Source organism: Oncorhynchus kisutch, linkage group LG17 (assembly GCF_002021735.2).
Source record: "Oncorhynchus kisutch isolate 150728-3 linkage group LG17, Okis_V2, whole genome shotgun sequence".
Lineage (NCBI taxonomy): Eukaryota > Metazoa > Chordata > Actinopteri > Salmoniformes > Salmonidae > Oncorhynchus > Oncorhynchus kisutch.
This window is the reverse complement of record NC_034190.2, coordinates 33,063,766-33,087,483: the sequence shown is the minus strand read 5'-3', so window position 1 is coordinate 33,087,483 and position 23,718 is coordinate 33,063,766. Positions and strand designations below refer to the sequence as shown.

Sequence of the window (23,718 nt, the reverse complement as noted above, 5' to 3'; positions counted from 1 at the left end):
ATGTATCTAGATAAGTATCGAATTATCTTGAAAGGGAAAGATGCACATCCCTAGAAGTTATAGAGCAATTTTATGAATATCATTGATAAACTTCAACTGTAGGTTGATAAAACAGTCCCATTTACATTTCAAATAGTTTGGAAAATAAACTCAACAAAGCATCTAAACTTTGGCATAACCACAATGACACCCATAAATCATTCATAATGATATTTGAAACGTGGCATGCTCCTGCAGAGTACTGTGGCAGTAGTATCTTCTCAAACAAATGGAGGATGTAAAAAATAGATGAGCATGATGTCACACCTTTCTCTCAAACTCATGCAAACACTTCAATAAGAATACTTCGTCATTAGGCTAGCTAGTATTTCAAAGCAGCACTTCAATTCGCCGTGCCTAATCTTTCTCCTCATCTACTCAATGTACCTAAATAGCCTTCTAATCTTGCCATTATGACAAATTGCAGGTGTACAAGTAGGCTAACCTACAGGTAAACCGCAGTAGTAGTCCACAGTCCTCGGTGATGGTTCGTGTAGGCCTATAGATTTAGGGGAAAATGGAAAACGACTGTACATTATATTTTAATAATAAATGTGATAAACAAACAGTATCGACGAAGTACAAAAACAGATATAATAAATTGACTAAACCAAATGTGCATATATTGCCAAACGCGCCCCCACGACCACCACTGACAGGTGAGGTTCCGTGTTCCCGACCACTTCTACTTTAAACGTGTTATTAAAAACGGACTTTATCCCAAAACGAAAGAAAATATCTCATACCTTTTCAAAACATATGTTTACAGGTAATATTGCTCCCAAAGGACCCTTCCTGTGTGTCTTGCTTCGCGGGCTGTTGGCAAACTATCTTCAGCTCCTTCAGTTTCAGACTTGCTATGGTGGGTGTATCCCGTGCTGGTATTCATTCACCCATCCCTTGAGCGATTCATTCCTTCACCTCGTTTAATCTTGACTGAGGCAGAAAAATGTGTTTCGGCGGCAGCCAATATAAAAGAGGTGATAAGCTATGAAATGTGAATTCTGTTCTGACCGCCCCCAGGGTAGGCTACATGCGTTCACTCCTCGTCCGTGAGCTTTTTTTCAGGTATGTCTTTTTTTTCCCCTAGCGCTTTCTGGTCCGCACGAGCGCTACCTGCGTGCAAATGTTCATTCCTCCTTTCAGGGGAGAATTTACTGATGTGGCTGAAATATTTGAGATAGCTTAATCAGCCAGCCATTTGGTAACTTGGCATATATTATTATTTCATGTTATTATTATTATATTACGCACACACAGACATAGATGGGAGTTGTTATGTAGGCCTATAACAACAACATTTAACTGTCAACCTTGGTTCATGATTATCTTAGTATTCTCAAGACCTGAAAATGCAACAATTTCAGGTTTCAAGGTTTTAATTGATAAATCATCCTCATCTCTGCTCTGTTATATGTTTGCATTCCATCTATCTGGCCATCACCATCATCAGGGTGCAGCAAGTTGTTCTTGTCTCAACATGCAATGGGACATGTATGAAAGTGTTGTATCAATACAGTACCAGCCAAAGGTTTGGACACACCTACTCATTCAAAGGGTTTTTCTTTATTTTGACTATGTTCTACATTGTAGAATAATAGTGAAGAAATCAAAACTACGAAATAACATATCATGTAGTAACCAAAAAAGTGTTTAACAAATCAAAATATATGTTATATTTGAGATTCTTCAAAGTAGCCAAAGCTTTGCCTTGATGACAGCTTTGCACACTCTTGGCATTCTCTCAACCAATTGGGTTGAGGTCAGGTGACTGTGGAGGACAGGTCATCTGATGCAGCACTCCATCATTCGGCGGCAGGGAAGCCTAGTGGTTAGAGTGTTGGACTAGTAACCGAAAGGTTGCAAGTTCGAATCCCTGAGCTGACAAGGTACAAATCTGTCGTTCTGCCCCTGAACAGGCAGTTAACCCACTGTTCCTAGGCCGTCTTTGAAAATAAGAATTTGTTGTTAACTGACTTGCCTAGTAAAATAAAATAAAAAAATTCTCCCTCTTTGTCAAATAGCCCTTACACAGCCTGGAGGTGTGTTGAGTCATTGTCCTGTCGAAAAACAAATGGTAGTCCAACTAAGCACAAACCAGATGTGATGGCGTATCGCTGAGGAATGCTGTGCAGAAAAAGCACCCCCACACCATCACACCTCCTCCCCCATGCTTCACAGTGGGAACCACACATGAGATCATCCGTTCACCTACTCTGGGTCTCACAAAGACACGGCGGTTGGAACCAAAAATGTATAATTTGTACTCATCAGACCAAAGGATAGATTTCCACCGGTCTAATGTCTTTTCCTCATTGCTCATTTTTCTTGGCTCAAGCAAGTCTCTTCTTATTATTGGTGTCCTTTAGTAGTGGTTTCTTTGCAGCAATTAGACCATGAAGGCCTGATTCACATAGTCTCCTCTGAACAGTTGATGTTGAGATGTGTCTGTTACTTGAACTCCGAAGCATTTATTTGGGCTGCAATCTGAGGTGCAGATAATTCTAATAAACTTGTCCTCTGCAGCAGAGGTAACTCTGGGTCTTCCTTTCCTGTGGCGGTCCTCATGAGAGACAGTTTCATCATAGCGCTTGATGGTTTTTGCGACTGCACTTGAAGAAACTGTCAAAGTTCTTAAAATTTTGACTGACCTTTATGTCTTTAAGAAATTATGGACTGTCGTTTCTCTTTGCTTATTTGAGATGTTCTTGTCGTAATAATGGAATTGGTCTTTTACCAAATAGGGCTATCTTCTGTATACCCACCTTGTTACAACACAACTGATTGGCTCAAAAGCATTAAGGAACCAGGCACACCTGTTAATTGAAATGCAGTGACTACCTCATGAAGCTGCTTGAGAGAATGCAGAGACTGTGCAAAGCTGTCATCAAGGTAAAGGGTGGCTACTTTGAAGAATCTCCAACTTAAAATATATTTTGATTTGTTTAACCATTGTTTAGTTACTACATGATTCCATATGTGTTATTTCATAGTTTTGATGTCTTCACTATTATTCTACAATGTAGAAAATAGTAAAAAATAAAGAAAAACCCTTGAATGAATAGGTGTGTCCAAACTTTTGTATGTACCATCAGTCTATAATGTATTTGATTGGTTGGGTAAGAAATAAAATAATTTCTGGAAAGTGACTTTGTTAAAATGAATTAACTACCTATCTTGACCACATTAAATGTGTTAATGCCTTTCATAATAGGCCCCTATCTGTGTCAAGTTAAGAGGTCAGTGCAATCTGGTATCTTTGGGACGTCCCTACCCTAAACCCTAACCTTAACCCCTACCCTACCCTACCCTAACCTTAACCATAACCCTTACCTAGTCCTAACCTTAACCCTTAGCGTAACCATTTAAAATGTCAACTTCAATGGGGTAGTGACGTCCCAAGGATCCCGGATAGCACAGACACAAGTTAAGATTAGAGTAAGTACCACTCACTTTGATCATGTTGCAGCAACCTTAATGCAACCTAGGTTCTACTTCAAGTGGCCCGTCAGGTTACCCCCGAATTTGCCACTTTGGTGTTATGAGTGGAATGGCACTCCGGTGCAGCCTACATTTTTTTTTAATGAATATCCGATGAAGTTTAATGTTTCACTCAATAAATATAGTATTTTTTTATTGAAATGGTTCCAAACACACAGGCTCTACTCTTGCTGTTGAAAAAGATAGTAGTTTTGACTTATCTGAGTAACTTCTAGATACTGTAGCTGTTTTTATTAGACCATCTCACAGCAAACTAGTGCCCACTCATCAATGGGCAGTTAACACATCATTGACTAAAGGCAGACTGTGACTGAATACAGTATGTTAGCATGGTTAGCCCCATGAAGTCATAGGGTCTACAAAAGCCCCTTGGGCTACACACCTTTCCCAGTTGACCCAATGTCGAATGTGTTTCTACAAGCACAGAGGGGTAGTTAGGTACGCTGTGTTTTATGCATCGCTATGACAGCAAGGTCATGGTCATGACAGAAGTGATAAAGAATCGTCTTTTTTAAAATCAATTACCTGTGGAATCCCTCTTCAACTCTTTTTATTGGAGGCCCCTTATGGGGTTAACATTCCTGCAGTTATAGAATTCACAGTAGGATATGGTTACACTATATCACTTCCTCTTTTTGCTTTTGAATATCTTTGTGCGTTCATAATGCTGAGCTCATCACTAGATGGAGTTTGAAGTAGCTCACAATGTCTGCCCTTGACACAAGCCCTGACCCATCTTAAGAGCATTCCATGCTACTGCACTTAAACCCTTGGCCCCTGAACTCTGAGGGCAGCAGAGGGGTTATCTTAACATAAGTTTCCTACACTAACAGGCACCAATCTGGATATTTTAGTCATCTGTAGTGATAGCGACCCTACTAATATTGCAGGAAAAATATAATACAGCTTGTGGTTTATTATTGTAATATTATTGTGGCAAAAGTGACATCAAACAAACATGACAAACAAAACAACTTCTCAAAGTACTGGAAAGGTATTTACAGTAAAAAGCCTGTAAAAGAGATTTGGATATTCAGTCAATATATGTATATATATATTTCCAGTTGGGAAATATCAGTTGTATATATGGTACATACTGCCACCTGGTGGTCAGAGCCATATAGTCTCTTTACGTGATTGAATGTTGTTATAATTCACATGCCATCTACAGATTTTATTGCACAATGCACACTCCTTGACCAGATATTATAACCACTTAATCTAGGAATGCCAATATGATCCTGTTGATCTTGATCTTCAAGGTTATTTAAACTTTTATTGCGGTTTCAAGTTCCCGTCAGGGTTCAATAAATGCTCTTACTTTATTGCTATTCGATTGAAGCTGTTACATTTCTATCCATTATATTGATTTTCTGGTGATGTTGCTAAAAGAATTTGCTTCCGTTGACGTGATTTTTAACAATAATAAGATTGATTATTTGCAAGTGATGAATCATGTTATTGCTTTAATATCATAAACATTGATTCAAATACACATTTGCTAACATTTTCCATTAAATTACTTTATTTTTATTAATTCATTGGCTAATTGAAATCTTTTCACACTGATCAGACGCTAACACAAATTCAGATACTCTTTGCTGTTCTGGTCTGCACTAATACCCTTTAAAGTTGACCATAACAAATGTATAGGGTCGGGCTATATGGCTATATGAAAGTACAACTCCTTTAGTGCTTTGGGTCCTTTATACCTTGTGTTAGACTATGTGATCATGCATTACCCTTGACATATTTGACAAAATGCACAATATCACTGCTATAACCTATCTATGTGCATTAACATAACACACGGATTTGTTGTTTCAAAATCAATTTAAAAAAAGGATTAACATGTTGATAGGCTACTACTGTTTGATTATTTGAACTTTTATCAGTATTGTGGGTTTCCAAAAAATATTGCAGTGGAATCAGAAACCAAGATGACATCCAAGCCTTTTTATGCTGCCAGAAAGTATGTGATCTGCAGTTTGACAGTATTGTGCTATTTTCAGTCCAATATGAATACAAGGTTACTCCCACTACCAAACTTTAGCATTCAATGCCAAACATATTCCAAGCAAAATGCAAAGCTAAATCATCGAAATAAATTATTCTGCTCTCAAAAACACCTCTGCCACGTCACAAAGTGCGGTGTTGTTGACAATATGTGCCACCTCACTTAATCAACAACACCCTAAGTACTTGTCTTTCTAGGAAGGAACCCTCCATTGGAGCAAACGAGGGAGTGGGTGGAAAAGCAAACAGCAGGCGCACAGGTCAAAAGTCTAAACTGCTGTGGGAGAGCAAAAAAAACACAAGCAGTATCCATGTTAACCACAGAACACTGGCCAGAGTCTCAGACTGATGATGTAAGCACACACGCGGCTTCACAGTGGGGCTCGTCAGGTTTCTGTTGCTGTGACCCCGCGTCTCAAGTCCATCATGTAGCTAAGTCCATTTGGCTCCATATCAAGGTCATAAGGTATCTATGGATTTATTTCGGCCAATACAGTCCACATTCTTACTCTTAAGCTTTCGACCACCAAGAGCCAATGGGTTACTGAGGCCTTAAGTTGACTGTAACCGAATACAATACAACCTCATCCTCAGCAATCAGACTCCTCCATAACCTCCATGACCACGGTCCGCGATCCAGTGAGGATGAGGTTGCTGACCGTCTTGTAGTCCAGAGACAGGACGTCCAGACCATTGACAGAGACCACAAACTGGCGCACCTGGAAAACGGACTTTGGTCAAATACTGTACGTAATGAAGAGAATTTATGAGAGCTGCACATAGCAGAGGAAGACTTATTATTGTCTACCAGTATAACAAATATATTGATTTGACAAAGTTATCAACCTGTAAGCCCTGGAGATGCTCTTTGCACTAAATGTCCCACAATACCATGGTACTCACTTTCACTCCTACTGCTGCTGCAGGGCCACTGGGGTCCACTGCCTGGATATGACATGGTCTACTCCCCCTGACCACGAAGCCCCAGCCCACCGCATCACCCACAATCTGGAGATAGATTGATCACATGACTTACAAAGGAATAGAATCGTGAAAAAAGGTTATGGATATCATTGATATTTGGTTGTGTTTCATTGTTTTTGCATGAATAAGAGGGAACACTGTGGTAACGTACTGTAAACGTCCTCTTTATGTATGAACCTCCTGGTCTCCGAAGCTCCTCTGGACTTACATGTCTCTTTAGCACTGTCAATGGAACAAAGACGCTGTTAGCAGATTCTCCGTGTCATCACGAACAGTGGTGTTTAAATTGAATCTGTACAGCAGAGAGGACATGATACAGCTTTAGGTGAAGACCAGAAAGATTCTAACCTGATTTGGGGTTTGACAGCACAGGTGAGGTAGGGCTAAGCATGGGACCTCTGTTACAATACCCGCTGTTGCCACTACTAAAACTGTTATCTTGCCCCCCGGACACCATCTTTCTTTCCTTAGATGGAGTGACTGAGAGAAAGAGAAGAAGAACTTACAGAGATGTCGCACAGAGAGCATAGACATGTTTTATGATTGAGAGAGATTGACAAAGTGTACTGAGAGGAAAAAGCACAAATAACAAAAGGAGGCCACCATGTTATTCCTTCTGAAATGTCTCACACACACAGTCACACACTCCAGTTTTAGAACTGTTAGCTGTGCTGTAGTTCACAGTAGAACACATCAAACACACACCACATACCCCACTGCCTCCCATTTCATATCTGAGTGTTATGAAAGAACAAAGTGTCTGCTGCTAATCAAATATAGCCACATAATGTGTTGTATGAACACTCCCTGAGTTGATTGATATCAAGGTAACACTTCCTGACAAGCTTACATTTATACCAGCCTATCGTGGAAGCTATGGTTACTGTACTTAGTTACATAACAATCACCAGCATACTATTATGATGACATATAGAATAAAGGTCAAATTCACCCCCAGTCAAACTCAATGTAATAATCCTTTCATCTGTGCTGGGTATCTCTTCTCATTTGTAGTTGCATATAATTGGACTAATCTATAATTTTTCATCAATAAAATGGTTCTCAGTCTCACAAAAAAAAAGGAATAGACATGATCATTTAAAAATACTTAAGAGCACAAGTAGGAGTAAAAAGAGATCCTCAGCCACTTGTGATACCATTGTATTCGTAGCACTCATATAGGTGAACTCAACACCAATGCTTATGACTTAACAAGAGACACAATATTGCTTCTACACGTGCTTCTACACCTGCATTGCTTGCTGTTTGGGGATTTAGGCTGGGTTTCTGTACAGCACTTTGAGATATCAGCTGATGTACGAAGGGCTATATAAATAAATTTGATTTGATATTACATTAGCCATAGCAAGTAAACCCAAACAAGTTCAGTAAACCTACAATCTCCACCTTTCACTTATTTGCCTCGCACAATAAAAGTTGCCCTTACCAGCTGTCCGAGGTCCCATCGTACAATTCACTTCAAAGGTTTGCCAGCCAAAGTGCCAAGTAACTTGGGAAGGTTGCTGTCCACAATCTCTGATGATGTAGTCAGCTGTGGTGCTCCGGTATAAATGTTAAATGTTAACCCCCAGAGAGAGTAAACAGTCTAGGCTGGCCGGGAGGGAGTGGGAGGGGTTGAGGGATGACTTGTTGCCAGGCTATCCCAGGGTAGGCGATAACAGCTGAGAAAGGCATCTTGGGATCACTAATGCTCTAATGGAGGTAGGGAAAGAAACAGTGGAGTTTTCCACTGGTCACTGTGGTCAGGCAAGGTGGAGTGGAAGGACAGGACATTCTCTATTACACACACACACGCACACAAACTGTAACGATTTTCGTTGGTGGAAGGAGAGGAGGACCAAAGTGCAGCATGGTACGCATCCATAATACCTTTTAATCAAGAGTGAACACACAAACAAAACCGATACACAAACAGTTCTGACAGGTGCAACAAACACTAACCAGAAAATAACTAGCCCCAAATCATAGTGGGAAAACAGGCTACCTAAGTATTGTTCTCAATCTGAGACAACGATCGACAGCTGCCTCTGATTGGGAACCATACCAGGCCAAACACAGAAATACAAAACCTAGAACAAAAACATAGAATGCCCACCCCAACTCTCTCCCTGACCAAACTAAAACAGAGACATAAAAAAGGAACTAAGGTCAGGACGTGACACAAACACACACGCACACACACATTCTCTGTCATGGTACATGGATGAGAGACATGGTCAGTGGGAAGGTTCAACAACATCCATATCAACAATGACTACATCCACAATGACATATCGACAAACAAACTGATGATAATGGCCTAATGATAATGGCCTTCTGTGAGATAAATCAAGAACATTCCTAGCTGTTGACAAATATAATATTCAATGTATTTACCCAATTACAGTTGAAGTCAGAAGTTTACATACATTTAGGTTGGAGTCATTAAAACTTGTTTTTCAATCACTCCACAAATATCTCTGTCTCCTAGAGATTAACGTACCTTGGTGCTAAAAGTGCAAATCAATCCCAGAACAACAGCAAAGGAACTTGTGAAGATGCTGGAGGAAACAGGTACAAAAGTATCTATATCCACAGTCTATATCGACATAACCTGAAAGGCCGCTCAGCAAGGAAGAAGCCACTGCTCCAAAACCACCATAAAAAAGCCAGAATACAGTTTGCAACTGCACATGGGGACAAAGATCGTACTTTTTGGAGCAATGTCCTCTGGTCTGATGAAACAAAAATAGAACTCTTTGGCCATAATGACCATCATTATGTTTGGAGGAAAAAGTGGAGGCTTGCAAGCCGAAGAACACCATCCCAACTGTGAAGCATGTTGTGCGGGTGCTTTGGTGCAGGAGAGACTGGTGCACTTCACAAAATAAATGGCATCATGAGGCAGGAAAATGATGTGGATATATTGAAGCAACATCTCAAGACATCAGTCAGGAAGTTAAAGATTGGTCGCAAATGGGTCTTCCAAATGGACAATGACTCCAAGCATACTTCCAAAGTTGTGGCAAAATGGCTTAAGGACAGCAAAGTCAATGTATTGGAGTGGCCATCACAAAGCCCTGACCTCAATCCTATAGAACATTTGTGGGCAGAACTGAAAAGGCATGTGCCAGCGAGGAGGCCTACCAACCTGACTCAGTTACAACAGCTCTGTCAGGAGGAATGGGCCAAAATTCACCCAACTTATTGTGGGAAGCTTGTGGAAGGCTACCTGAAGCATTTGACCCAAGTTAATTAACAATTTCAAGGCAATGCTACCAAATACTAATTGAGTGTATGTAAACTTCTGACCCACTGGGAATGTGATGAAAGAAAGAAATAAAATAAAGTGTATTGTATCATTTCAATGACAAACCAAGATGATCATCAAACCAAGATATTCATTGACCACACACCAACACTAAGTGCATCATGATCAGTAGTATAACATGATGACTTCTATTCTGTGGCTCCTTTGCCTGGTTGCCCAGCCAGAGAGCAATATCCAATAGCAATATCTCTCTCCTCTCACATTGCTAAAATGTAGAGACATAATTCATAATGTATAGAGAGAGGTGAGTCGTGATCAATAGGCTTATAAATTCTGATATGGATGTCACACTGCCTGAGGTATTTAGAGAACATATAGCTCAATAACTAGGCCTTTTCTTACATGCAGATTTAGGATGATCACTCTTTTGTTGCTGAGAATCATCCAGGAAATGCAAACTCATGTATTCAAGGTTTAAAAAAGCTTCTAAAGTTTGTCATTTTAACTTTAAAATGTCAAACTTGATTTGACTTAAAGAAAAATGCACCAGACCCTATAAGAACATGTCCATCGTTATAATCCACATAATAATTCAAATTTTCTGTTGCTGCAGGATTATTTTCCTGCTGTAGCAAATTGGCTCAAATTAAGATCCTATGTCTGTAGACTTAGAGCTCCATTCAATAAATCCCAAATGTAGCGCTAAGCTCTTTCCCCGTATGTGCCCAAATAAAACAACAGAATGTTCATGGATATTATACTACTATCAGTAACAGTTAGGCTCTGCACAAAGGTAGATGCCTCCGGATTTCCGAAAACGTAGTGTAACTGTGCACACACTCCGCTTAAGTGATAATGCCCTAGAAGACGGTGTTTGGAGAGTATATATATATATATCCTCCAAACACTGGCTTCGAGGGGATTATCACTTTTATTTTGATGAATTTATTCATACTATTTCATCCTTCCACAAGATATAGTCCTGACACCAGTCTTGGGTTGCTTCCCAAGCCGGTCGGTCGTTCATTCTATCGATTCAGTTGATTCTATTTTTCTGTTCTGTATTAATGGACGCGACACAGTTGTTAATTCTAAATGTTCCATTGCCATACTGGCGGGAAACGTTCTTATCCTTTGCTTACTAGCTAGCCAGCTACGGCTAATTTACAGTCACTTCAAACAGTATAGCTGGAAAGGCCGCAAACAAGCTGCACTTCGTTTGTTTGACCTTTTTTCAATTGACATTTCTTTGTATATAACCATAAAAATTATGCCAGCTGATTCATGACTGGCTGAGACACGACTGGCTGAGAAACGCTGCCTGTCCGTCTGTCTCGTCCTGACTCCCGGCACGTTCATTACTACGGGACACTAGAGATCGAATTTAAATATTGAAACAATGTTGCAAATGTCAGAGAGATAGATAGCAAGGTTTATACAAATCGCTGCTGTTGAACACTAAATGTTAGTCTAAAAGAAGCGTGAGATAATGTCTAGATGCATTTTATAGTGGAGTTCAAGTTTATAAATTGCCTGGCTGGGCTGATGAGACAGTGGATTGCGCAGTCAATTTTAACGTTGTAGATTTAGACGGCGGTAACTTTTGGAATAGACACCGGCTGGAATATGCTTTGAACTAATCAGCATTCAGGATTAGAACCACCCGTTGTATAATAGTAAATACACTTGCTATGGCAGGTTTGACTGAATTCACACTGTACAGTACGTACCATACTGTGTGTCCCAACTTCCTTCATGTACTATACTGTATGTGTCCCAACTTCTTTCAAGACATGTCTCTGTCTGTCCCCAGGTCAAGATGACCATAAAAGCCTGCACTGAACAGTGACAAAAACATAGAAGATAAGCTCAGTTTACAGAGCTGCAAGATGACCATACAGACAACATGACAGTATTACAACATCTGTACACCACATCTGTCATTGGCTTCATCAATAAGTGAATCGATGACGTTGCCCCCACAGTGACCGTACGTACATACCCCACCCAGAAATCATGGATTACAGGCAGCATCCGCACTGAGCTAAAGGCTAGAGCTGCCGCTTTAAAAGAGCGGGACTCTAACCCGGAAGCTTATAAGAAATCCCGCTATGCCCTCCGATGAACCATCAAACAGGCAAAGCATCAATACAGGACTAAGATCAAGTCGTACAACACCGGCTCTGATGCTTGTCGGATGTGGCAGGGCCTGCAAACCATTACAGACTACAAAGGGAAGCACAGCCGAGAGCTGCCCAGTGACACGAGCCTACCGGATGAGTTAAACTACTTCTATGCTCGCTTCGAGGCAAATAACACTGAAACACGCATGGGAGCACCAGCTGTACAGGAAGACTGTGTGATCACTCTCTCCGCAGCCGATGTGAGTAAGACCTTTAGACAGGTCAACATTCACAAGGCCGCAGGACCAGACGGATTATCAGGACATATGCTGTGAGCATGCGCTGACCAACTAGCAAGTGTCTTCACTGACATTTTCAACCTCTCCCTGTACGAGTCTGGAATACCAACATGTTTTAAGCTGACCACCATAGTGCCTGTGCCCAAGAACACTAAGGTAACCTGCCTAAATGACTACCGACCTGTAGCACTCACTTCTGTAGCCATGAAGTGCTTTGAAAGGCCGGTCATGGGTCACATCAACACCATCATCCCAGAAACCCTAGACCCACTCCAATTTGCATACCGCCCCAACATATCCACAGATGATGCAGTCTCTTTTGCACTCCACACTGCCCTTTCCCACCTGGACAAAAGGAACATCTATGTGAGAATGCTATTCATTGACTACAGCTCAGCGTTCAACACCATAGTGCCCTCAAAGCTCATCAATAAGCTAAGGTCCCTGGGACAAAACACCTCCCTCTGCAACTGGATCCTGGACTTCCTGACGGGCCGCCCCCAGGTGGTAAGGGTAGGTAACAACACATCCGCCATGCTGTTCTTCACCACAGGGGCCCCTCAGGGGTGCGTGCTCAGCCCCCTCCTGTACTCCCTGTTCACTCATGACTGCACGGCCAGGCACGACTGCAACACCATCATTAAATTTGCTGATGACACAACAGTGGTAGGCCTGATCACCGACAACAACGAGACAGCCTATAGGGAGGAGGTCAGAGACCTGGCCGTGTGGTGCCAGGACAACAACCTCTCCCTCAACGTGATCAAGACAAAGGAGATGATTGTGGACTACAGGAAAAAAAGGACCGAGCACGCCCCCATTCTCATCGACGGGGCTGCAATGGAGCAGGTTGAGCACTTCAAGTTCCTTGGTGTCCACATCACCAACAAACTAACATGGTCCATGCACACCATGACAATCGTGAAGCGGACACGACAAAACCTATTCCCCCTCAGGAGACTGAAAAGATTTGGCACGGGTCCTCAGATCCTCAAAACGTTCTACAGCTGCATCATCGAGAGCATCCTGACTGGTTGCATCACTGCCTGGTATAGCAACTGCTTGGCCTCCAACCGCAAAGCACTACAGAGGGTAGTGCGAAAGGCCCAGTAGATCACTGGGGCCAAGCTTCCTGCCATCCAGGACCTCTACACCAGGCAGTGTCAGAGAAAGGCCCTGAAAGTTGCCAAAGACTCCAGCCACCCTAGTCATAGACTGTTCTCTCTGCTACCACGCGGCAAGCGGTACCAGAGCGCCAAGTCTAGGTCCAAAAAGCTTCTTAACAGCTTCTACCCCCAAGCCATAAGACTCCTGAACATCTAATCAAATGGCTACCCAGACTATTCACATTGCCCCCCCACACCACTGCCACTCTCTGTTGTCATCTATGCATAGTCACTTTAATTAACTCAACCTACATGTACATACTACCTCAACTACCGGCACCCCCCTGTATATAGTCTCGCTATTGTTATTTCACTGCTGCTCTTTAAGTACTTGTTACTTTTATCTCTTATTCTTATCTGTATTTTTTTAAACTGCACTGTCAGTTAGGGACTCGTAAGTAAGCATTTCACTGTAAGGTCTACACCTTACGTTGTATTCGGCGCATGTGACTAATACAATTTGATTTGATTTAATTTGACAACATGACTTACTGTTTATCAGCACGTGTCCTACATTGGAACAGTAAATTCAGTTCAGAGTTGTCCTTGCTTTGTATCATGTGTAACAGAGTCCATCCCTGCTATAGGCCTACATGATAGCAATGGCAGGCGCACAGTGTCATTTCACAGTCATTTATACAGCGGAGCTTGTTTCAACAGTCAACACGTGCCACTTCTGTTTGTCTTATACATGGTTAATCATTTGCCATTTATGGTCAGTTGACAGACAGTTGAAGGAATGACACAATTGTCAGGAGACAATGGTTGGTCAGTTGGATGTGTGGTGTTTCGATCAGGTTTCAGTGTAGCGCTTGACAGTACCAGGGTTGGTGACCACTGTTATGATGCTTTTGTATTATAGATAACATTGCCATCGACTGGCCATAGACTGAGTAACAGTGATGCATTCAAAAAATGATTGCCATTTTGTTGATCATAATCAGTGGAGGCTGGTTGGGGGAGCTACAGGAGGACGGGCTCATTGTAATGTCTGTAATGGGATAAATGGAACAGTATCAAACATATGAAACCACATGTTTGACTCTGTTCCATTTTATTAATTCCAGCCTTTACAATGAGCCTTTCCTCCCATAGCCATTCCACCAGCCTCCACTGATCATAATAAAGTGCTAATAATGCGATCATAGTTTGTAATTCTCTGCTAGAAACTTTTCAGTTTGATACCACTCTTTGAAGTTCAATATATTCTTTAGGCTCTTTATTGGGTTGTAAGAAAAAACAATGTCCTCTACTTTCGCAGACAATCTCCATCCAAGATCTTTATACTAGTTCGGTGGGAATTATCGAGGACATCTACATTTAATTTATTTTATTTCCCCTTTATTTAACCAGGTAGGCTAGTTGAGAACAAGTTCTCATTTACAACTGCGACCTGGGCAAGATAAAGCTGTGTGAACAGACAACAACACAGAGTTACACATGGAGTAAACAATAAACAAGTCAATAACACAGTAGAAAAAAGAAAAAAAGAGTCTATATACATTGTGTGCAAAAGGCATGAGGAGGTAGGCGAATAATTACAATTTTGCAGATTAACACTGGAGTGATAAATGATCAGATGGTCATGTGCAGGTAGAGATACTGGTGTGCAAAAGAGCAGAAAAGTAAATAAAGAAAACCGTATGGGGATGAAGTAGGTAAATTGGGTGGGATATTTACAGATGGACTATGTACAGCTGCAGCGATCGGTTAGCTGCTCAGATAGCAGATATTTAAAGTTGGTGAGGGGCAACAATGGAAGAAGTTAACTGACAAGTTTGATACCACCACCATACAAAAGTTAACTGACAAGCAGTCATGATCCATCCAGGTTTATATTTGTAGTTGTACAGTAACAGTGCTTTTTAACAAAGACTCCTATGACGTAGTTAACTCAGAAGTAGAAATGATGTTACCACTATTCACAACCAGTACCACTATTCACCAGCAGAGAGAGTACGTTTCAAAATGAGGAGTTCAAGGGTCCCAGCGCAGATGGTAGAACATATGTTTCTGTACATTTATACCAGTGTCGGATTTAGACTTGTGAAATTGAGGACGATGGATGAAAATTATTTGGAAAAATACCTATTTTTAATCTATCTAGCTGCCGACACTACAGCCCCATGGTGCAACTTTGTTTAAAGCGGCAATCTGCAATTGCCACATCAATTTTTTGGACTTGTTAACTCCAATGTTTGTAAAGAAAGTAAATGTAAACAGACACTGCATAGCCTCAAACCATAGTTAACATGATACTTTTGATATCATGGATGATCAGTCCTTGCATCCATAGCTAAGTCTATACATTTGAGAGTGGTTACATTTCTCTAGCCCCATCTCTCAGCCTTTTACTGAAACTGCGGCAGGGTATTTCGCTAGATGCTATTACAGTTTTTCTCAATTGCTAAAACACTATAACCCATTGGCTGAACAAAGTTCTCAGTTGCCTGGACTCATTTAGCTAATTATGCAGTCGGATGTCAATACCTTAAACCATTTCACATGGTAAAACACAATTTGCAGATCTCACTTAGACTTTTCAGCAAAACTCTAAACACATTCTCATTCTCAAAACACATTCTGCACTCTAATGCACATGTCATCCATACTGGTAAACACAAGTGGCAACAATCAAATACAAATAGAGAACATATGTCATTGATTGAAAACAACCACTCAAAATTGATTTAATCTGTTTCAAATGATGCGATACAACCAATATAAGCCAGTTCAGAGAGCAAACAGGTTGTTGAAGGTGGGAAGGAGAAAGTCTGAGAATGGATACTGTAGTACAGTGCATTGTAGGCTGTATACTGTACAATGGACACATTGATGGCCCTGAACATTGTGCTTTCCATTTATTACAGTTTTTTTTTTCAGTCGCTTTGGTGCATTTCTTAGATCAAAAGTGCAACTACTTGTACAAATTCCAAATCATCTAGTCACTTGTGCACATCATTAAAGCAATTTCTTATTCCTTTTAACAAATTGCAATTGATAATGTACAAGTGTCAGCTTTTTTCCACATTATCAATTGCTCATGTCATGTTAATCAAAATATAGTACATGGTTCTCTGTTGAATAGTCTTACCCCTCAAAACATCTAGGCATTAGTTCCTTGCATAAGCCATTACATGCAAAATTGTTTAACTATTTGTCATAAACTGTCAAGCATAGTTTTACACATTTCTATTAGACCTTTTGTACAAAAACGTGAATTGATGAATCGTGCAGGTGAAATTGACCCTCACTCATGAAGGAATGTAAAGTGTTAGTTCAGCCAACAATCAACCAGTTGTCTAAATTGCTCAAAGGTGCATCTCATGAAGAATCAATTGGCAAGCATATATAGACAGACCACAACACAGAGTTGCAATGTTTTATAGTAAAATGTGTGTTCGCATAGTTTTTGTCTATGTGAAAGTGTGCGATGCATCACTGCATTTTTCCCCACATAGGACTGCAAGATCACCTCAAACCCGTGGCAGAGGACGCCTTTTCACACCTCAACAGGAGGAGGCTATTTGCACCATGGTCCGAGCAAACAATGCCATGAGACTCAAATACAAAGGTCCATTATAGAAGACAACGATGTCTTTGAAAACATCCATACGGTTAGCATCTCAACCATCGACAGGGTGCTGCAATGAAACCAGATGAGTATGAAACAGCTGTACCGTGTACCATTCCAAAGGAATGAGGACAGAGTTAAGGAGCTACGGTACCAGTATGTACAGGTAAAACACATATCTATGTAACTACTTTACAGCAACATTTTATAGTGATACATAGTACAGTAAGCATAAACTGCACACATTTCCATTGCTGTGGAAGGAACATGCAATATATGTGCATTTTATGTCACTCTTCCTTACCAAAACAAATTCAACTGTGTGTTCTGAGATATAGCGTATAATGGAGTTGGAATCAAGTGAACCCTCTCACAACTTTGTATACGTGGATGAGGCTGGCTTCAACCTGACCACATGCAGAAGGAATATCGGAACATATCGGAATATCATCGGTCACAGAGCTACTGTGGATTTGCCAGGCCAACGGGGAGGAAATATCACCATGTGTGCTGCTATTTCGGAGCATGGTGTCCTAACCCATATCCCCCTTATAGGGCCATACAACACCCAGCATCTACTCAACTTTTTAGACTCTCATCCCTGATGATGAGAGGGGTCTGTTTAGAGAGGATTGGCCAAAGTATGTGGTCATTTGTGATAATGTGAGTTTCCATCGATCAAACATCATAAGGCCCGAGGATGCTCGTAGAATTCCTCCCACCTTATTCACCATTCCTTAACCCAATTGAGGAGTTATTTTCAGCATGGAGGTGGAAGGTGTACGATCATTAGCCACACACACAGATGACCCTGCTGGCTGCAATGGATGCAGCATGTGAGGACATCACAGTAGGCACCTGCAGAGGATGGATAAGGCATTCCAAAAGATTCTTTCCACGTGCATTGGAAGGGAAAATATCCGGTGTGATGTGGATGAGAATATGTGGGCCGACAGACAGGAACGTCTGGATGTATAGAGACAGCACAACAGTGCTGCGGGCAAAGTTGTGCCTTAGGGGTGGTTTCCTGTGTTTCTTTCTAATTTAGTTTTTTTTTCCTTGGTGCCCCTTGGGTTGTCCAGTCTCTTTTAATCAATAACCAACATACAGTAATATGTAAATAGTACTGTTGAAATTGATATATGCCATAGAAGTGCAGCCTTGTGCATTTTCAATACAGTAACTGTCATCCAAACTGTAGCCTAAGTTTACATCAGGTAATACTGTCAAAGTACACAGTTACATTGACAACATGCCTAAACATTTTGACGACCTTGTTCGTGAACAATGACTCAATGACTTATCATTCTGATGACACTGACATGATCATTGGCATGAATATTTACTTTTGAGAGATGTACTAAGGATTTTTAGTGACTGACTAGCTTTAGAAACATATATCTATTGTATATTGCAGTTTGTACAAATTGTTCTGAGAAATGCACTTATTATTTTGCACATGTTAGGGATGATGTGAAAAAAAACTGTAACAGTACTGACTGCTCAATAGATTTTGACTGGTTGCAGGTTCATATCAACAAAGAACAAGAATTACAGTATCACAGAGACAAAGGACAAGTTTGTGAGATGCAGGGTACAGTACTGTAAAAATAGGGGTACAAGGAGGAGGAAGAACAAAAAACAAAATTGCAAAGAGCAAAGCAGAGTAGTAATTTCTGATCAATTTTGAACTACTATGATGGAACATGTTTTCGTTCATCGAAAGACAATGACGGAAAAAATATGTATATTTTTTTAGATAAAAAATGTACTTCTTCCTGAGGATTGTATGTTTTGAACAATGTGTTTTCTATTTTTCGGTGTATTGTTTACTGACTGCTTGAGAGTGTATATCATTTTGATCACTTTGTTTATGATTTGAGAGCAGTGTTTGATTTTGAACACAGGTAAAACTGTTTTGAGGCGAATGTTTCATTTTGCAAGAGGAGTCAGAGGTTATGTAAATAGTGCTTGAAGATGAGGTAGTGTGTTTAATGTTTTCAGGAAATGGAGCAAGGTTTCAGAAATTGTGTTTTAGCAATTGAGAAAAACTGTTAAAATTATTCTCTCCCCCAAATATCTTCGCATGTCAGTTCATTCAATCATTTGATTGGATGGGAAATATGTCAAATGCTACTGCAAGAGATCTGAATGGCTATCTGTTCATTCTTCCCTGGATAATGTAAAAAATCCAAAAGACAAGTTACCTTTCAAAACAGCAATGGTGTGAAGTTGGACCAGAAACTTGCAAAATGTCCCACCGATACATTTAATAACTATAGAAAAATGGACAGACGAAGACACATGGGTGCTCAACGCAGTAGAACAGAAGGGAACATTCACCACATATGTATCAGATTGTGTCTGCTTATTGCATTGCTGCAACCGCGTCATCAGCTGTTTTATATTAACAGTTTAAACCAGTTAGGTTTCAAACTCTTTGGCTAAACAAACTAATTGGGATTTCAGGAATGTTTAAATTATAAAGCAATGGACCGTTTTTAGCCACCCTATAGGGTGTGCTGTTGAGACAACTGTAGAACATTGAAAAACAGTGTTTTCATCCAGATTTTATATTTAGTATCTGGACATTATTATATTTATTCAGTACAGATGAATCTAAACTGATTTTTTTGTCTCATATTTTTTTTCTTAAATTCAAATAGAGGAATGGTCCTCCACTTCCTCCAATGACTTTGAAGTTCCCAACAACTGATACACCTTCAGATATTTAGTACCACTAGATAGTCCATCGTTGACAAATTCCCAAAATGTTTTGCTAGTCATCAATCACGTTTTCAAGATATGTAACTGTCAAAGGACAGAAATCATCCCCGTTTGAGGCACTTTGCATCATATGATGCTGCGTTTTGCACTAATTCCATGTCTTTTGAATCTGCTGATGTTTAAGATTTGCAGAGCATAGAGACATACTGCCTCAAACCTGCAAGCCTTTCAAGCAGCAAACTGTCAACTCTCACAATGCTCAAACTTGTGAATACTGGCTTGGCCTTAAAAATACTAGAAAGAAATGATATCCCCTGAACCAGCCTCAGTGTGCGGGACAAGTTCAAATATGTTTTTTTAGTTACATTGTATTGTTTGCACTAGGTCAGTGGTCCTACGTCAGTGGGCTGTGTGGGTGAAATTGAGGTCAACTCGCCACTACACACTATGAGCAATAAACAACATGAATAACATAAAACAATAAAATGTTGCATCTGTCCGTAGACTGTGGGATATGAGTATTATGAGGAATAATTCTATTGGTGTTCTGGATTTTGCATCACTGTTAACTTGGATGAATCATGCATGATATTTAAAGGGACAGTTCACTTCGAAATCATAATGTTTTCAGACCTCAAAAGTAGTCTCTCATTAGGATTCCATGGTTGCGTAGATCCAGCTACATGCCCCAGATGGATAAGCACCAAATAAAATCCTATCTTCTCCATTCACTTGAATTGAGGCATATAGACCTAGATGAACTGTCCCTTCAACCTTAATCTTTATGTTGTTACAGGTGACTAGTGTGTAGTGTGTAGTGTGTGTGTGTGTGTGTGTGTGTGTGTGTGTGTGTGTTTGTGTGTGTGTGTGTGTTGTGTAGTGTAGTGTAGTGTAGTGTGTAGTGTAGTGTGCGTGCTGGGGCAAATATTTACAAACTTTGTCCAAAGTGCTGTAGTGTGCTCTTTCACTTTGCTCTCAACGAATGTCAGCATAAGCTTATTTGAATATACTCTTGACCTCACTTCCCACAACCATATTACTGTCCATTTTATTCCTGGACAATTCTCAATATGTTCAATTAATCTAGAGCGACAACAATGTTTCCTTTTAAGGTCTATCATAGTGGTTGACACATTTGACTGCACAAAGACAGAGGCAGGGTGGGTCCTGAGCAATGGTTACTGCATGAGGAGCAGTGGCAAACTCACAAATTCATTATATTCTTCTTTGTCTAAGGTATTTTCTTTAACCATTTCAACTTGTGGTGTGCATCTGGAGTTTGATAAAACATGCAGGATTCTCAGGTCGAAATTCACAGGGTAACATAGTTAGAAACCATATCAAATAAGTGTCCTTATAGTAAGGTTTGTCAACCAGAGCCTGAGGTGGAGAGGGACCGTGTCCCTTTTTCAGAGACAGTGAGTGAGAGAGTGAGAGTGAGTGAGTGAGAGAGTGAGTGAGTGAGTGAGTGAGTGAGTGAGTGAGTGAGTGAGTGAGTGAGTGAGTGAGTGAGTGAGTGTGAGAGAGAGAGAGAGAGAGAGAGAGAGAGAGAGAGAGAGAGAGAGAGAGAGAGAGAGAGAGAGAGAGAGAGAGAGAGAGAGAGAGAGAGAGAGAGAGAGAGAGAGAGAGAGAGAGAGAGAGAGAGAGAGAGAGAGAGAGAGAGAGAGAGAGAGAGAGAGAGAGAGAGAGAGAGAGAGAGAGAGAGAGAGAGAGAGAGAGAGAGAGAGCATTTTTTTAATGAATCTGGTCCCCAGGTGACATGGAAGTTGAAACCCTATCCGATCCAACTTCCTGTAGGATCAGGGAGGTAAGCATAGCCCCAGGTAGCAGAGGTTCACTGCCCAATCAAATTGCTCAATGGCCATGCCAGGTAATCCACTCCAAAGGCCGAATAGCCGAATGAGACAGGACAAGCTTTTAGTCTTAATGCTGTGTCATTCAACAGCTACCCATAACTACCTAAGCCTCCAACGACTGAACAAAACACCATTGTTTGATAAATATTTCATAACATCGGAGTACATTTTAGGAAGTGGATGCCCTCAAGCAAAGTTTGTCCTGATTAGTTTCAAAACAGTAAAGCAGTGACAGAGAGCCTCCCTCCTGTAAAGGGCTTGACTACCAGGAAAAAAATAGATTTCTGAGAATTGGTACCATTGGCGCCTTTATAATGCTGTGGAATAGAGCCCCTGCTAAATGAGTGGAATATAACATTGTGTACTGTACTGTATATCAGCATGCACTGGAGGATGCCCCTGTGGGCTGTTTGAACCCTCTATACTTCTAGCCTTGAGAGTAGCATTGAGTAACTATTCCCTTTGCATTGTGACATCCCCTTTGACTCAATAAACAGAACAGAATGATTGGTAAACGAGACAGAATGGGGTGTATTTGTTGTAGTAAATGAAATTGAGGACTCTTACCTCAAATATGCATTACCCCATTCAGTATCAAAATACTTTCATCTTTGCTTTTGGGCTTGATGAATTAAGAGCATAATCACACAGGAAATGACAAATGGCAAAAGGAGTGCTTTCCATGCATTTCCAAAACACATTTCAAAAAAGTGTCAATTTCAAGTCAAACCCCTAGCACCACAAGTAGAGGTCAACAAGGGTACACATGCCATATCTGACATACAGTACAGGCCTATGATAAACATGGAATCACCCTGTGCACTCACCCTCCCATGCAAGGGTGTAGATATTGGGAAGGACGAACAGTAGACTGGGGGTCCTCCCCCAGAATCTTTGTTTACATTTTAAAATGCATTTCCTGTAATTCTACACAGTTTTCCCTGTGGCTGACATACATTTTTGCAGTTTTAAAGTAACTGTCCAGTGGAAATCGAACTTTTAAAAGTTAATATTATGTTAACGCATACCCAAATAATGTTGTTGACTCATCCTATACTCGTATTTGTGGCTACAGCATGAATTGTAGAGAAAAAAAACACTTAAAAAAAAAACACCTCAAAATGCTTGGTATTTACAAAAATGCTGAGGAGGATAAACTGGCCAATCAGTGTTTAACTCGCATGAATATTTATAATGACCGGTATGCGCCCACACAATTCCAACACAGAAAAGCTGCTTTTTAACATACTTAATTACAATATTTTGGAAGGAAAACTATTTAACTTATATTGTAATTCATTATAGGAAATTTCGCTATGGTCCCAAGGCCAAAAGTAATTTTTGTGGTGTTTTCTATAATTATTTTCACAGCTGTTATTTCAACATAAACTGTAGTTGAGAAAGTGTTATAAAAACCCACCCCTTCTCTCTCTGAGCGTCTCTCTCTCTCCCTCGGTCATTGCGCGGGTCGTGCGTAGGAGTGAACCCACAGTTTAGTGCTGACTGTGGTTAACAGAACATCTGCCAGCAGCACCATTGTACCAGAGCGCAGCTGTCACCATTACTTAATCCGCATTGGTTTGCAGCAAAAAACAAATTGAGCAAGACAACTGAACAGCGCTGAACCCCAGCGCCCTGTCCATCGATTCAGAACGGTCAGGGTGGACTTTGCCCACCATTTTTTTGACACTTTTGAAGAATGCACTAAGAGGATACGCTATTTGGAACATGTTACTGGGAAAATTGGTACGGTAAGATTGTTTCATAATTGTTGTATTCTGAAATGTAGTCATGACATTCTTGGATTTCTTTTGGGCAACCTGACAAAATGCTAAATGCGTCCTTGCAACAGGCGTCCAGATCTTGCAAGCGAGCTATAATAAAACGTATGTAATGATTCATCCTGTGCATAATGCATTAACTACGAAAAATAAACAACAGATGAATAGACAAATTGTCGGTAGGCTACATACAGTCCGTAAATAGTGGCACACGCACTTGTTTACCCGGGCAAGCAAACATGCTAAATTGGCTAGTGATTAATATTTTGTATAGTCATGTAAGGCTCGGTTATGTTCTGCAACACATTATTTTACATTTTCTTAATTGATGCCAGCATTTATTTGAGAGTAAATGTTTCAACTGAAACTGAATAGGACTGA

General features: G+C 40.5%; 3 protein-coding genes across 7 annotated transcripts in view; 1 reads left to right on the top strand and 2 right to left on the bottom strand.

Moving 5' to 3' along the window:
• Nucleotides 1-1,109, bottom strand: part of col14a1b (collagen, type XIV, alpha 1b) — an 80,474-nt gene extending 79,365 nt beyond the window's left edge. For 3 of the 4 annotated variants that reach the window (XM_031793592.1, XM_031793593.1, XM_031793594.1), the window contains exon 1: nucleotides 786-1,109. The gene's annotated coding sequence lies outside the window, so the exon portion shown is untranslated. The remainder of the gene's footprint in view (nucleotides 1-785) is intronic. The other variant, XM_031793595.1, reaches the window with a different exon arrangement.
• Nucleotides 1,110-4,436: 3,327 nt separating this feature from the next.
• On the bottom strand, nucleotides 4,437-23,125 carry LOC109907498 (DEP domain-containing mTOR-interacting protein-like). Of its 2 annotated transcripts, none has more exons than XM_020505486.2 (5): nucleotides 22,977-23,125; nucleotides 6,889-7,020; nucleotides 6,692-6,762; nucleotides 6,460-6,564; nucleotides 4,437-6,275 (listed from the first exon to the last, which is right to left on the bottom strand). In XM_020505486.2, the coding sequence occupies exons 1-5, from the start codon at nucleotides 23,014-23,016 to the stop codon at nucleotides 6,147-6,149; spliced, it is 477 nt and encodes a 158-aa protein (XP_020361075.1). In that variant the 5' UTR covers nucleotides 23,017-23,125; the 3' UTR covers nucleotides 4,437-6,146. The 2 variants fall into 2 exon arrangements, with proteins under 2 accessions (XP_020361075.1, XP_020361076.1); XM_020505487.2 differs by lacking the exon at nucleotides 22,977-23,125 and adding an exon at nucleotides 7,988-8,379.
• Nucleotides 22,999-23,718, top strand: part of enpp2l (ectonucleotide pyrophosphatase/phosphodiesterase 2-like) — a 31,248-nt gene continuing 30,528 nt past the window's right edge. Inside the window, exon 1 of the mRNA XM_020505483.2 lies at nucleotides 22,999-23,302. Within this exon, the coding sequence (XP_020361072.1) occupies nucleotides 23,285-23,302 (18 nt within the window). The 5' untranslated portion in view covers nucleotides 22,999-23,284. The remainder of the gene's footprint in view (nucleotides 23,303-23,718) is intronic.

Excerpts from the sequence above, each read along its gene's own strand:
- LOC109907498 (XM_020505486.2), bottom strand. The coding sequence starts at position 23,016 with ATGACCGAGGGAGAGAGAGAGACGCTCAGAGAGAGAAGGG. Across the intron at positions 7,021-22,976 it reads GACGCTCAGAGAGAGAAGGG|TCACTCCATCTAAGGAAAGA; the intron begins GTGGGTTTTTAT and ends TCTTTCTCTCAG. Across the intron at positions 6,763-6,888 it reads GCTGTCAAACCCCAAATCAG|TGCTAAAGAGACATGTAAGT; the intron begins GTTAGAATCTTT and ends TTCCATTGACAG.